Source organism: Rhamphochromis longiceps, linkage group LG17 (assembly GCF_057381845.1).
Source record: "Rhamphochromis longiceps isolate RC_006_pf linkage group LG17, R_longiceps_female_GT1.1, whole genome shotgun sequence".
Classification (NCBI taxonomy): Eukaryota; Metazoa; Chordata; class Actinopteri; order Cichliformes; family Cichlidae; genus Rhamphochromis; species Rhamphochromis longiceps.
The window spans coordinates 41386226-41401482 of record NC_140573.1 but is presented as its reverse complement, the minus strand read 5'-3'; the positions used below and the strand labels follow the sequence as shown (position 1 = coordinate 41401482).

Genomic DNA, 15257 nt, shown 5'->3' with positions numbered 1-15257 from the left:
TGTGTTGAACAGCAAGAACACAGTGATTACTGGATAAGCTGAATCATATGGGTTACATGCTATATCTGCTGAGTGATTATAAGCTCGTTAAAATCCTGTTTACCTTTAAAAATGTGGCTTAAAGGAAAGTTTTCCATGAGATGTCAGTCCTGCTCTCCTTGTTTCACTGCTTAAACAGTTGGACCGCGGTTTGTGTCTTGAGCGCGTAGAATTGTGATATTAGGATCGAATAAAAGGGCAGTACAGGTGAGATGAAGGTGAGAAGGACGCGAGCCAAGAGAGGAAAAGAGGAGACGAGGGTAAAGACTGTCGCGTGCATGCGTGGAGAGAGAGAAAAACGTGAATCGAAGCTCCTGCTGCTGCAGACTCGCCCCTGTCTGGCCTGCAGATGCTGGCTGCAGAGAGCCATGCATCCCACAATGCCTTGCAGGAATTCCTCGCTCCTGATGAGCACTAGACGCTGAACCTGGACGCGAAAGATAAATAGTTTCAGCGACATAACTGCCTTTAATCTGGCCCTCCAGTAACATAATGGGTTACAGAGACGGTCAGCCATCCGATTCCAACTCGAGGCAACAAGTGCTCCTTTCATCAAGTCAGCTGATTTTACAATGGAAATCCCTTGCAGCTGTTAAAATAGGAGCGTTGCCATCGTCTCTGCCCTGCGCTGAGGCCAGATCACTCCTCTGTCCTCAAATGCTCATTTTAGCCTTTTCCTTATAACGTCACGCTCGGTGGAGACTGCTTCACTTTCCCTTATTCTTTCTCTGTCATTGCCCCCCCCCCCCCACAGACGACTCCCCTCCTTTTGCTTTATCCAGCTCGCCATAATGCAAGCCGTCTCCGAGTTCTGTTTCCGACACGGAGAACAGAGGCAGCCTTTCTCTCTCGGCGCAGACAGCCAAGGACAGTTCGTTAAAAAGCCTCTCTCCATATAAGCGTTTTGTCGAGCTGCTCTCCGTTACTGTTCTCGGTCCAACAGCCTTCACATTCCACTTTCACACTCCATACACCAAAACCCTGCAGGTTATAACACACACACACCCTGCTGCTGCAGTGATTGCTGTGATTGCCCTGCCAAAGCGAGGCACCATGGGAATTGTAGTTTTCCGCGGTCGGACCGCTTTATTGTCTGCGAGCTCTGCCAGCACAAACTCTCCAACTCTCTTTCGCTCTCTCTCTGCGGCCCGGCGCTGTACCTGCTTTAGCGCTGCCAGCACAAACAAACGCACGCCAAGCTGATGTCGCCAGTCACTCAAATAGTGGAGCAGCTGGCAAAGTGCACAGATTAATGAATGATACAGTATATGCCACCTGGCAGGAGAAGACCTTTAGCAATGCTGTGTGTGCGTGTGCATGCACAACATACTTAGATTTAAGTATGTTGGTATGTTTGCATAATAAATATTACACATGCATGTACACGTTTGTGTTTGTCGCTCTGTTTTGCCCCCAAAATTCATTTTACAGCATCAATACTTTAAGAAATGTCCCATATAACACGTTACTTCAGCTGATTGGCTTTTCCATGTAATTGCTGTGGATGCTAATGTCGATTCCCAACAGAAGTCTCGCTCAGATTCGTGTCCATATGTGCCACAAAAGCAGAGATGTAATTAGATTCAGCTGCTTGTACTTTGGTTGTACTTGTACCGTTCCACTCTTTTCTCTCTCAGTCTGCCTGTTCTGTCTGCAGCCCTGTCAGGATACGATGCTTTTACCCTCATTTCCATATTATCCCACATTCACACTGGTTAGAGTTGTGTCAGAGTGGCTAAATCAGAGGCGCATTTGTACTATCAGTAGGTAAGATTGGAGAAAAAGCCCACAGGAGGCCTATTTAGCACCTGTTATTCTGCAGTCAGAATCACCAGTTTGGGGGATTTATTTGAAAATGTCCTCCAATATCATCTCAGTGATAAACTGATCTGTTTGGATATCCAGGTGGGGTGAAGCCCTGCTCTCTCAACTGCCTCGCAGAAGGATACAACTTCTACACCGAGCGCTCTCCCGCTGTGGTGGATGGCACGCCGTGCCGAGACGACTCTCTGGACGTGTGTGTAAACGGAGAGTGTAAGGTGAGTTGCACGTGTTTGCCTTCAGCCAAAATATCGGCCATTAGAAGTGAGGAGACGGCTTAAAAGGACTCAACATAAAATTGTTTTCATCTAAGATAATGTTGTTTATAGTCACTTTCAAGGGTCTGGACGGCCGCCATTAAGTAGTATACACACTAAAAGCTGCAAGTCATCACAGTCAGCTGCTCAGCAGCCTTCCTCTTACTAATGCTCTCGTAATCTAAACCACTTAAAAACATTATTAGGATTATTATCCTTTTTGAATTTTGATTTCTGTGGCATTTTGTGCATTTTGTGCACTGAGCGCTCCTCAGCCCCTTTAAATCCCTCGTTAGGGGTTCAGACGTGTCACCGCGTAACATTTTTACACGAAGCTCTTCTATCGGCTTCTTTGGCATGCAACCCCCCCGAAGTTCTTACAGTAATCCTCCTAACGCTCGGTCACACAAGCATCGAGACGAGTCGGCAACTGCCTGGCAACCACTGGTTGTTAAGGAGAAATGTAAGCATACAGCGGTCCCTCGTTTATCGCGGGTGTTGCGTTCTTAAAATAATGATAGGCATAAACATTTTCAAACTTTATCTCGTGTTTAAACTCTCAAAGTTCAGACCTTCGTAGAAAAATAAGTCCAGGATTATAGAATGAAGCCAAAGACCAAACCCTGTTTCCAGGTCCAGAACATGGTACAGAAGTAGAGGAAGCAAGAAGAATGAGTTGAGTAAAGTTTGACGTATCTGACTGTTTTGTTTTGCTTAATGCGCTTTATAATCTGGAAAACACGGTAACGTCTACCTTCCTTAAGCATCTTCCTCTGCCTCCTGGGTGCTACCGCAGCTGCATTTGACTGTGCAAAACGTTTCGTCGACATTGTTGTTTGTTGGGGAGAAAACCTGCAAACATAAAGTGCAGCACTTCAGAGTCACGCTGCTAGCGATCGAAGATTTATGTAAATTTGACAAGCTGAATGCATTCTGACACGGCACGGAGGAGATTGATTGACAACGGTCTACAGCCAATCAGGACGCAGAACACAATGCGCTGTTTAAAAAAAAAAAAGCATGCAAAATTGCACAAAAAAAAAATCAGCGAAGCAGCGAGGCCGTGAAAGGTGAACCGCGTGACAGCGAGGGACCGCTGTGTGTCGCTCATTGGTTTTTGCTTTGATGGTTGCACGTCCGTCGCCTTTAGTTTGCATAGACGGCACCGACTTGTCTGCAAACGCCCGCCAACGATTCAGTAAGTAGTTGTAGGTGAGTGCGAAGCAAGCCGTAAACGGTGTGGGTTTAGGGCTGGACCATGTTTGCTTCGTGGTAAACAGACAAACAGTCTTTGTTCCTGGTTTGTGCTTCACCAAGCTTCACGCTATGGGCAACTACGGCAACCAAAGCGATCGCAAGGAGGTTTTTTTGAACCACGGGAACCAACCACCAATCAAACTGCTCAGCAATGAATAGTAACCATGTGGTTTAACATTAATGTTTGTCAACCTAATGCAGCCTCTAAATAACATGCTTAACCTGTCAGTGAGCATAAAGCTCATTAATGAAAACAAAGTAACAAACTGCTGTGGATTTTGGCCCGTCTGTAGAAGAATGTAGTCAAAAGAAACCCTGGTGGTAACGTAGTGCAGCTTACATGGATCCCACTGAGTCCCAGTGGGTTTATTTTGGATGCACTTCCACTGTGGCGAGGGCAGAGAGAAGAAAAATCTACTCAGGATATCCAGCTTGTTGTTTAATAGTTGTAGCTCAGTTTTGTGCCAAAAGATTTTATTTTTCAGCTTCCCCTCCGCTGCCACTTACCCCCCAGTAAGCTCCTTTAATAAAAGTGCTTCAGACTGGTTTCACTGGAGCCGAGGAAGTTCCATCCAAAGAGACGACTTTGTTTATCAACACCCCCCCTCCTTCCCTCCTTCCCTCTGTAGTCTGCTCTGTTCTGCTCTGTAGGAACTCGGTGACCCTCCAGCTCAGCTGTGAGTCTGTCTGCGCTGCAGGCTGGCTTTCATTCACTCCGCTCTTATTATCTCTCGCTTTTTCTTTTTTCCCTCTACACCTCTCGACTCCTTTCTCTCCCTGTCCCAACTTTCCACCCCATCCTTTCCGTTGTTCGTGCAGTTTCTTTGTCTGCAGTCCACCTCTTATATGTTTATTGCACACATAAAACTTTAGCTAAACTGCACAGACATCTCTTTCTCATCACATCTGTGGTGAGATGCAAAGTTGCCGTCTAACAATCAGAGAGAGGAGAAACAGAAAGAACGATGGACGTGTGGGAGGTGGGAAAGGGCAGGGGAACAGATGTTGAGGACAACGTGTTGTTGCAAACATCTGCCGGGGTCTATTTCTTTGTCCCCTTTGGTGCAAATATAGAGTGTAGAAAACATTAGTAACACCTGTCAGGTAAATGCAGGTGCGACCTGTGCGCTCACGGGCTGATCTGCCCGGTTAAGAACCAAAGAGGATTCTGTGGATCGGATGATTTTTGAAGATTTCATTTTGGCACAGTTGCGACTTGACATTCCTAAGATAAAATCTACATGAAGTTTCAATTATTTTAGATTGTCTTGCAGTGGGTTTGGTCATTTTCATGACTGAGTTTCTTTCACAACATGTCAAACTAAAATCTAGGGCCAGATTTAAGTTAGCGTGACGCTTCGATTGCAAAAATGCGTCGATAGGAGTGGAAACTTCTGCGGGTGATCTGCTAACAATGCGCTAACCTATAAACAAAGATGCAGCAGGTTTATTTCGGTAAAATCAACACAATCTACCGAAAACAGTGCAAATTAGCCGCTCAAAAACAAACAGCCCCAGTGAGAGTAATCAACAAACCCAAATCATTCAGGCACAGGTTTGAGGCATGTGCTTTCTCCCAGGAAGCAGCAGGGCGGCTCAGCCCAACGAGGGGCAGCTGAGGGAGAATCGGTATGTCTTTATACAAGAACTCTTCTGTTGGGGAATGTCTGTGGGGTCTCGAAGATTGAAAAAGGAATTGTCTGGATAAATCGAACAGCCTAGTTGGAGTGCAGCGTTCATCCAGGGGAGTTACTACAAACTACTTCACCTTGTAAACATGCAGTCTGTGTGTAGCAACGTAGGAAGAACAAAGCAAAATATGATGCGTCCACTTAATGAAGTTGCTGTGGTACATGTAACATGCAGCATTTTGATGGATGTTTCAGTGTGTATCAGATACGTAACTGAGAAGTTAAAGAAGAAAAAATAAAGCAGAAAGTGTATTGGAAGCAAATAAACCAAAGAGTTTACAGTGTACACCAGTGACTGCAAATTAACTTAAATACAGTAATGATGTGAAACCTTAAACCCGTAAATCTGATTTATTAGTATTATTATTATATAATTATTGATCTCTGGCTCTCTTCCACAGCGTGTCTTTGTCCTGTCTTCCTTCTGTCACAGCAGATGGCCCCGCCCCTCCCTGAGCCTGTCTCTGTCGGAGGCTTCTTCCTGTTAAAAGGGAGTTTTTCCTTCCCACTGTCGCCAACGTGCTTGCTCATAGGGGGTTTCTCTCTAATACTGTGTGGTCTTTACCTACAGGTAAAGTGCCTTGAGGTGATTTTGGCACTATATAAGTAAAACTTACTGTGACAGAATATACATAACTAACGGCTTTTATGATCCACTGGCAGCATGTGGTTTTGGGTGGGACGCCTCTTGAAAGGATCATCGCCAAATTTTGGTGCACTCAAAGGTTTAGTGGATTCTAGGCAGATAAACTTGAATTGATTGGCACCGAGCACATTTTCCCCCACTGATTATTTGAATCAATTAACTTTTGATTTGATATATTTCAGTTACATTTTACAAATTATTGCTTTGTGTGTACATCCATTAAAAAAAATACGATTGTAATAAGGGAAGAATGATCGACCTTTTCATTTAGGAGCACAATCAGGGGTAGAGTCACATGTGCTTGCTCATAGGGGGTCATATGATCATTGAGTTTTCTCTGTATGTACAATATAAAGCACCTTGAGGCAGCTGTTGTTGTGATTTGATGCTGTGTAAATAAAATTGAATTGAATTCAAAGAAAAACATCAAATTCAAATCTTTGAGGAACTCGTTCCTGGTTTGTTGTGACATGGGTGCCAATAACTAATTCACTGAGTCATTGTTTCAGCTCTAAAATAACGGTTTCTGGATCAATGTTTATATTTGTTGTATTTAGTTAGATTGATCGAATGGACACAGAGGTGGTATGTGTTTCATTTTCTGCTGTTTGAGGACGGGGAAACCCGATCTGGGCAACACGTGTTGGGATCTCTAAGATTATAAGCTTTTATATCTCACCCCCTCCTCACAAAGCCACCGGACGAATCAGCATTTTGACTCATTTAATTCTGATCCAATCGCTGTTAAAGTCATAATAAACGTAAGCCTAATTATCCTGCTGTACAATAAGCAGCTGCCACAGGAATATATGAGAATAAGAGCAGTTGCTATTCGTTTTCTGCACTTTTGTTTAGGTTTGCTTCGCTGTAAAACAGTTTGAGTAAAACCACCTGTAACGCTCATCATGAAATTGATTTATGTCGACAGCTATGAGTTTAGCAACCTAAGAGCTTTATGTCTGCACAGGATCAGAAAAACACATCTGGAGTTACCATCTGATATTTCTGTGTTTTGAAAAAGTGGCCTGGAAGACATTAGGAGGTAATCCCTCAGGCCGGCCTCTGACACCTCTCCACTTACTGACTGTGCCCCTTCACCCGTGACCCCGAGTGACCCTGCGGCTCACTAGTTTCTCCCTTCCCGCAGCACGTCGGTTGCGACCGTGTCCTCGGCTCAGACGTACGCGAGGACCGCTGCCGGATCTGCGGCGGCGACGGGAGCAGCTGCACGTCTGTGGAGGGAGTCTTCAACGACTCGCTGCCAGAAGGAGGTAGAGGACTAAAAATAATCACCGGTCAATGTGTAAAATGCTGCTGTGTTGTTCTCAGTAGATAAAGATTCATTTATTTGGGGCGGGGACTTACTGCTTTTACTTTCAATATTTGAACGGGGTCCACTTCTCCGAGATTTGGATTAAGTTGAGGTATTTGCCACGAGAAATTATGCAATGTAATTTATCTGTTGACCCAGAAATGTGCACATTTGGACGCTCTGGAGTCTGAGTGCACCTTGGAAAGCTGCCTTGCGGTGTGAGTTAGGATATCCCAGACTTTCAAAATATATAATTTAATTGTCTGTTCTCATGCAAACTGCTCACAGCAGCGTGCTGCAAGGGTTATTTACACGATAAAGGTAACTAAACTCTACATCATGTCCACACGCAATCTTTTATTTCAGCACCTGTTGCAGTCGGAGTTTGTCTGATAAATGCTTCGAGATTAATGATGTGTTTACACATAGCAGGTGAGAGTTGATGCACTCCAGACTTTCGGTTGGCCATACAGATTGTAACAGTCACTTATCATTAGCACCTGGAGGAAAAAGGCAATTCCTGTTTTACAAAGTCTATAAATTCCTGAATATTCTTTTTATATGAATGCCACAGGAGTCTATGCATCCGTCCATCAGCTTCGAGTTTTCAGAAAGATATGCCTGCATGTCATCTGCATACCTTCATAACAAAATGTTGTTAGTGGGTTTAACCTGCACGGTGTCGCAGCATTAAGACAGAGCACAGGCCAGCTGCCAAATAAAAGTAGTTGGACGTTGTTTTGACGTGTAAAAGGAAACCAAACGTCACATCTGCATCAAATTCCACCCCAGGGTCATACGGACGCACAGCAAAACTCCTGGAAAACACTTAAGGAACGTGCAGATATAATCGTATGTTGCATACACCATACACTACATACATGTTGGTGCATTTATCCACTGGCCACCCAGGGACACGTGGCAGACAGATTTAGGTCAGGTCCGGCCAGCGTGGCTTGAGGTCCTGCTGCCGACGGATCTATTTCGGGTTACTTTCTCCCCACAACACCAACTCCAGAGTCTCTCACCCAACTGTCAATGCCTCTCACCCCCTCACAGGGACACACCCTGAGCAGGCAGCTGAACCACAGTGGCCAGGCCAGCCTGTCAACCCCAAGCCGAGGGATCCACTAACCTCAAAATATCTCACTTTATTGTTTCCTTTAAAAAAAGAAAGTCCATTAGTGAGGCTGAAGTGATGCTGCCCTGCAGCTGGAGCCAACTTTTGATCTGTGTCTTTGCAAAGGACGATACAGGCGGAGGGGCCACGGTCGAACACCCACTCCAATCTGTGCAATAACAGCGCAGCTACAGAACAAGCACTGTTAGTGGTAGTTGCACACCATATTTCAAAACCATGAGTGCTGCTGTAACATTTTCTTGGAAGGTTTTCAGAACCAGCTGCAGCAGTCTGCAGATGTGCCCAGACCAGTTAAGGAGGCACTGGTGAGCACAGCCGGTGCTGAAGTTCATCCCAAAGGTGTTTGATGGGGTTTAAACACCTTTGGGGCCACATGGACAAACGTGGCTACAGATTTTTTGGCACAATACATTTTTATCAGTACAACCAGCAGATGTGGCTCACTTGGATTTTAAATGTAAACTCACAAACTTGATCACAGCATGTTCTCATCTCCAGCCAAACTCAAACTGCAGGCACAGGACGGCCTATTCTGGTCGCCGGCAGAGTTATGAGTAGCAGAATCATTCAGTCGTGTCCACAGCGAGATTTTGATCTCATTAAACTTCTAAAGCCTCCAGGCAGTGCTTCTCTTCCTCTCTGTTTCGGTGATTTCAGGGCTCCCTGTGGAGCTTTTGACCTCCAGTAGAGCTGCGGAGCACGATGTGGGACCTAAATCTATGACTTCCTGTCAGACCGTTTCACTGTACCGGGCAGATGAGTAGGATTCCTTTGAATGTGTTCGGACTGCTGGTGAAAAAAGGCACTGGCACATTTGTAGACATTTCACGTCTCCGGCCAGTCTACCTGCCTCACTGCCGGCCTGGTTGTGATAGGCAGTGAGAAGCCGGGTCCGGGTGCTGCACAGATCATTTGCTCTCTGTTTACCACACAGCTACTCTTTGTCTGAGGCTAAATGCTTCTCACTCTTTTCAAGTAAGCATCTCCTCCTACAGACCCGGAGCTGGGTCACTCTCAGGTCACGGGGTATACTTTATTTCTTCTTTTGTTCATTCCTTCTTCCTCTATGAGCTGAAGTTATTTACAGGGCTGCATCGGCTGGACTGCTGGCCTCACGGCAGAACAGATCCGAGGAAAGCAGTGGGAGAGCGGTTGGAGGTGAGACGACCATAAAAGGGGACAAGAGACCAAAACAGATGGAAGGAAAAAGGAGAGAAGTTGGCTCTTGGCATAGTTCTCGCTCTCGAGCAAAGAGCCGAGGACCGCTGCCCAGGAATGCAGCTGGAATCTATAGCCTCTGCTTAGCCCATCGGCGTCCCACGAAGCTAAACACTACTTATGCATCACTCCCGTGATCCTGGGAGAATAAAGCTCGTTCGCTCAGTTTTCACCTTTTGACTTTGTGTGGCTTTATGTGTCTCAGGTTATGAAGAGGTGGTCAGAATTCCCAAAGGGTCCGTGTTCATCCACATACAGGAGCTCAACATCTCCCTCAACTACCTTGGTAAGATGATGCCCTGTTAGATTAGTATGCAAGTAGTTAAAAACAAGTCGTTGCACATAATAATCTTTTATGTCACTGCACCCCAGCACTGAAGAGTAAAGGCGATCAGTACTTCATCAATGGGAAGCTCAACATTGACACGCCACGCAGGTTCAATATCGCCGGCACCACGTTCCACTACAGGCGGCCTGCCGATGGGCCGGAAAGTCTCGAAGCTCTGGGGCCGACAAACATCACCCTGTTCGTCATGGTAAGAACAAGAGCAGAGACGCTCCGAGCAGGCCTTCTGAAAAGGAGGCAATACTAAGTGAGTCAGCTTGAATTTTCCTTTTTCGTATAGGTGCTGGTGAGGGAAGAAAACCCAGGGATACACTATCGTTTCAACCCGCCCCTCAGCAGGGATCCTCTGAATGGCTTTGCCTGGCACTACACCTCGTGGTCTCGCTGCTCAGCTCTCTGCGCTGGAGGTAAACGACACAAACGGGTGCCGGCGGCTCGATTCCCCGGCTGCACCTGGTTGTAGCTAAAATAATCTGCTGCTAATGTTAGATGAACTTGTTCCAACGCCACGCAAACACCAAGCTGCTGGGATTAACTCGCTTTTGAATGTATGAAATCACAAATACACTGGCGTTCAAGGACACAAGCCATGATTGCTTGTTTCACTCATGCAACGTGTTCTTAACCTCAGGCCGGCTCCCGTGTTTGCAGTTTTTATGCTAAACTAAGTAGCTGCTCGGTGCGCGGCCGTCTCCTGTTTTTCCAGCAGACTCGAGAGAGTAATCTGAATTTCCTCATCTAACAAATATGAAAGAATTTCACAAAGAATGTTTTGGTCAGGAGCTTTGACCCGATGCACGCTTGTGTTTCTCTCTAAACATGCACAAACACACACACACAAGCCCGCGGCATAAATCCCAGTAGGCGAGCGCTGACCCGGAGAAGACACTGGAGTTTTCTTGGAGTCGAAGCCAGAGGTGTTGGAGCACATCTCCGTAAGCTTCAGCAGTATCACACGTAGCCAACTTTTATTTTTCCTCCCCGGCGTTCGTGAGTTAATGACCCATTTCGCTTTACGTGATAAGAACTTGTTTTCCCTCTGGATGAATTGGCGTGGAGGCTGTGAATATAGAAGGAAACATTCAGACAGCTGCTTTTGTTTGTTGCGCTCTCTTTGTGGAAGCTTCACCTTGAAGTCTAAGGAGGCAAACATCACCTGGATGACTGAGAACCTACACAGATGTGTTATAAAGTAGACTTCCCTGGCTTTCACAGCTTAAACGAGCATTTAAGACACGACTGCGTACAATATGACGCTCGATCGGACAATGTTTACTCCCTACCAGCCGCTCGCAGCAGGTAGCTGCTCTTCTCGAGCCCGGCTCTGCTGAAGGTCACTTCCTGTTAAAGGGTTTTTCCTTCCCACTGTTGCCTAGTACCTGCTCAGAGGGGCTCATTTGATCGTTGCTGGTCTTTACCTTACAATATAAAGCGCCTTGAGACGACTGTTATTGTGATTTGTCACCATATCAATAGAGTTGAGTTAAATGATTATGGTCGACGCCTTAAACGTGTTAATAAGAGACGCTTTTGCCTGTAGGTATGCAGATCCAGCAGGTGGTGTGTAAGAAGCAGGCGGATCAGTCAGCCGTCTACAACCACTTCTGTGACAAGAAGAGCAAACCCAAAGAGAAGAGACGATCCTGCAACACTGAGCCGTGCTCCCCAACGTGAGTGGACTCACATGAGATTTCTGGATTTCCACTGAAACGTCTGTTATCACTGTGTACTCTATATCTGTCTAAAACTGCAGGTTTCAGTTTAGGTTCCTGTTACTCTTTCTATGATTTGGGCTGTTTTGTGTTTATTAGCTTGGCACGTTTGCACCTATTCTACCTGTGCTCTGCTTTTTTATGCTATCATCTCCCTGCTTTTATTGTCATTACACTGTCCTCGTTTGTGTTACGTCACACGCATCCACACATCTTCTAGCTGGTGGACAGGAGAGTGGTCAGAGTGCAGCCGCAGCTGTAACGGCGGCCTGCAGACTCGGGAGGTGTTATGCAAAAGGAGGATCTCCACAACGGAGGAGAAGATCCTGGACGACTCAGCCTGCACCCCCCCTCGCCCTTCATTCACTGAGCCCTGCAACAACCACAGCTGCCCCCCTGAATGGCTGGCCCTGGACTGGTCGGAGGTAGGCCAGCCATCTGAGCGTTTCCCAAGAGAGCACTCTTGCTGTGTTTTTTAGGCAGCTCGTGTCTGATTTTGAAGCAATGCCTGAGTTTGAGAAATTCCTCTCGGATGAAGCAGTCGTTTCTTTTCCAGTTGAACCCAAGAAACCCAAACGTCTGCCAGCACATAAAGTAAGAGTACCTTAGCCTTGAAATACACAACAGGGGCACGGAGCTCTGAACATGCAGCGTCACTCACGAATGCATGCTGTTAAAACCGTCACAGGGGAATGTGACAGCTAGTTTGAGGAAGTTTAAGGCTGTCGGAGCGCCGTGACTCTCTTATGCGACACGTCTTGTTGGTTGTTGCTTAACTACAACAGTATAAAAAGTCCTTCTTGTTCACTGCTTTGTTCCTGGAACGAAACTTTGTTCTCACAGTTCTGGATGAATTGAAACTGAATTAAATAGTGTCAGAAATCAGTCCGGGTTCAACTTTTCTCTGACGTCTTATGTAATGTAGCCATGGCAGGAATTAGGCCCAGCTGTTTTACAGGAACTCTGTAGTTTCTCAGCTTTGTTTCCTGTACAGCTGCTGCCCTCTGCTGAGAGAGTTGCGGTTTTACAAGCTGCAGCCTGCTGCACCTTCGCCTGGCTTCCTCTCTCGACCTTCCTGCCTGATGTTTTCTCTCTTTCCTTTTCTCTCTGCAGTGCACCCCCAGCTGTGGCCCTGGCTACAGGCACCGCGTGGTTTTGTGTAAGAGTGGGGAGAGTGGCGACACGCTGCCAGAGTCCAAGTGTCCAAAACTTGGCCGGCCCACCTCCAGGGTCCGCTGTAATCTGCAGCGCTGCCCTCCCCCTCAGTGGGTGACGGGTCCCTGGGGAGAGGTAAAACACAGACTCGGAAACACATTGGCCCCTTCCTGATTTCTTAGTTTTTTTGCTTATTTGTCACACTTACATGTTTCAGACAGACAAACAAGTTTTAATATTAGACAAAGACAACCCAAGTAAATACAGGTTTTAAATTATGATTTTGTCGTTAGGGGGGAAAATGTGACAGAGCCCTTAAACCTGGCTGTGCCACTCTCGGCAGCAAGAGCTGCAAAATCAGGCGTTTGCGATATCTGACTTTCACATCGCTGTGGAGGAATTTTTGCCCATTCCTCTTTGCAGAATAGTTGTAATTCATCCACGTCGGAGCGTTTCTTTTTTTATCGCCTGTTTGAGGACACGCCAGAGTCACTCCAAAACCTTCATTTTGTTATTTTAGCCATTCTCCCATCGGCGCCGTTGACCCGGTCTCTTTCTGATTGTTGAATCATGAACTCTGAGTTGAACTGACGCAGGCCTGCGAGGTTCACCACCGCTCTCACCGTGGTTCACTGCAGTCCCAAAACTTCCAGACTGTGTTTTTAGATTGTTGTGTGTCTTTTAGCCTGCTTCAGTCACACAGCTTCAGTTTAAGTGGTTTTTCAATCCGGCACGTCTGGCAGTAATCGGGGCTGGTTATAGCCGCAGAAATGAAACTCAAGCAACTACCTTTTCACATGAAGCCAGGTTGGTTTAGCTTTTTATTGCCATAATAAATTAAATCATCCTTTAAAAACTGCATTTTATGTGTTTTGTTTATTTTTTTACTAATGTTAAAATTTGTTTGATAATCTGAAACATGTAAGAGAGACAAATATGAAAGAACAGGGAATCAGGAACGCTTTCGTGGCCCTGTGTACACTCGTACAGTCTCTCACATACACTAATATTGACGGCGATATCCATCTGACGCATGTCTTTGTTCTCAGTGAAATGACTGCAGTTGTAAGCGCAGGATTCATTGTGTCTCTAAACGTGCGTCTTTGTGCTGTAGTGTTCTGCAAAGTGTGGTCTGGGTCAGGAGATGCGCTCAGTGCAGTGTCTGACCCACACGGGACAGCCCTCCAACGAGTGTCTGGATCATCAGCGGCCTGTAGCCATGCAGCAGTGCAAGAGTAAATGTGACACCAGTCTGCCCGTCAGCATAGAAAACCCTGAAGGTGAGAGCTTCCTGCCTTCTTTGACTGTCCTGCAACGTAATGTTGAATAAAACGAATCTTCTTCCTTTAGCGGTCGCCACAGGAAATCATCTGCGTCCACTCACCCTGTCCTCCTGTCACACTAACCCTCCTTCACTACATCAATAAATCTTTTCCTCCTGGTTCACAACATCTTTAACATCTCCTCTGAACATCTCAGCCTTTCAACTGTTCAATTAAAGAAACTGGAACAAATTATGTGCTTTAGTAACGAAAAGCCTAAAGAACAAATCTGAAATTGTGACGATGAGCTGTGGGGAACGTGGCAGCGGTGTGAGGACCCAAATGCAAAATGAAAGCATAATATGTTCCAAAAACACAAGCAAACATTTTCACCTCGAGCGGATATATTAGTAAGTATATGGTAATGTGGACGACTACACAAAGGACGAGGGAAGAATGAGGCGCTAAATACAAAAGGTAACGAGGCGAAACAATTAGACGAGTGAAGCAGAAATACAGCAAAGTCACAGCGGACTACCAAAGTAAAACAGGAAGTACCTAACCTGGGAGGACGGACTCGCAGGAACAAACTTGGCACGAAAGAGGAAGAAAACAATAAACTAAGCAAAATAAATTTGACTCAAAGTAACCAGAAAGTGAAATAGGAAGTAGGGCTTGGGGTGGCAAACAATAATAAACAAACTGCAGCACAACTTTAAATAACAACGAGCATTAAAATATATTTTTTTAATTTGTCTTGTGTAGATTTAAGTGAAAGCACCCGAGTTAAGTTTCGCTTGTTGTGTTTAGCTTCAATCTGTTGTGCTGATCTTGTTCATTTAAGTTAAACTGGTTGACCAGTTAGCAGTGGTACCAGCTGACATGGTGTAATCGGATTACACCATTTTCAGTGTAACAAGAATCAAAAGAGATGCTAATCGTGCTAAGGGCGAGTGGACCAGCGGCCCCCAACCCTCGGGCGGTACCAGGCCGTGAGTCGTTTGGTACCGGGCCGCCAGAGTTGAGGCTCGGGTGTGACATTTATGGTTTCCAGGGTTTTTTTTTTTTAAGTTTTTATCGTTAACTCGGTTTCCCCGGGTATTTTCCCGTGTGTTATAAATAAATCTTCTTTTTTTGGTGCTGCTTTGATTTTGTTGTATTTATCCGCGAGACCTTAAATCAGAATCAGAAAGGGTTTTATGTTGAGCAGGTTTACAACGTTAGGAAATTGCTGCGGTGCTTCAGTGCAAAACATACTGTCAGACAACACTTAAATAAAAACAAAAATAAAAGTGCTAAGCAGATAGATGTCTGCTGGTCCGTGAAAATATTGTCGGACATAAATCGGTCGGTGGTGCAAAAAAAGGTTGGGGACCGCTGAAGACTACAACTTTAGACAA

General features: G+C 45.7%; 1 protein-coding gene across 3 annotated transcripts in view; it reads left to right on the top strand.

Annotated features, from left to right (window-relative positions):
- Positions 1–15257, top strand: part of adamts10 (ADAM metallopeptidase with thrombospondin type 1 motif, 10) — a 70904-nt gene that overhangs the window by 52019 nt on the left and 3628 nt on the right. For all 3 annotated transcript variants that reach the window (XM_085387682.1, XM_085387683.1, XM_085387680.1), the window contains 9 exons: positions 1945–2078; positions 6859–6982; positions 9588–9668; positions 9755–9918; positions 10009–10135; positions 11269–11398; positions 11661–11865; positions 12554–12730; positions 13710–13875. In XM_085387682.1, coding sequence (XP_085243808.1) covers positions 1945–2078; positions 6859–6982; positions 9588–9668; positions 9755–9918; positions 10009–10135; positions 11269–11398; positions 11661–11865; positions 12554–12730; positions 13710–13875 — 1308 coding nt within the window. The remainder of the gene's footprint in view (positions 1–1944; positions 2079–6858; positions 6983–9587; positions 9669–9754; positions 9919–10008; positions 10136–11268; positions 11399–11660; positions 11866–12553; positions 12731–13709; positions 13876–15257) is intronic.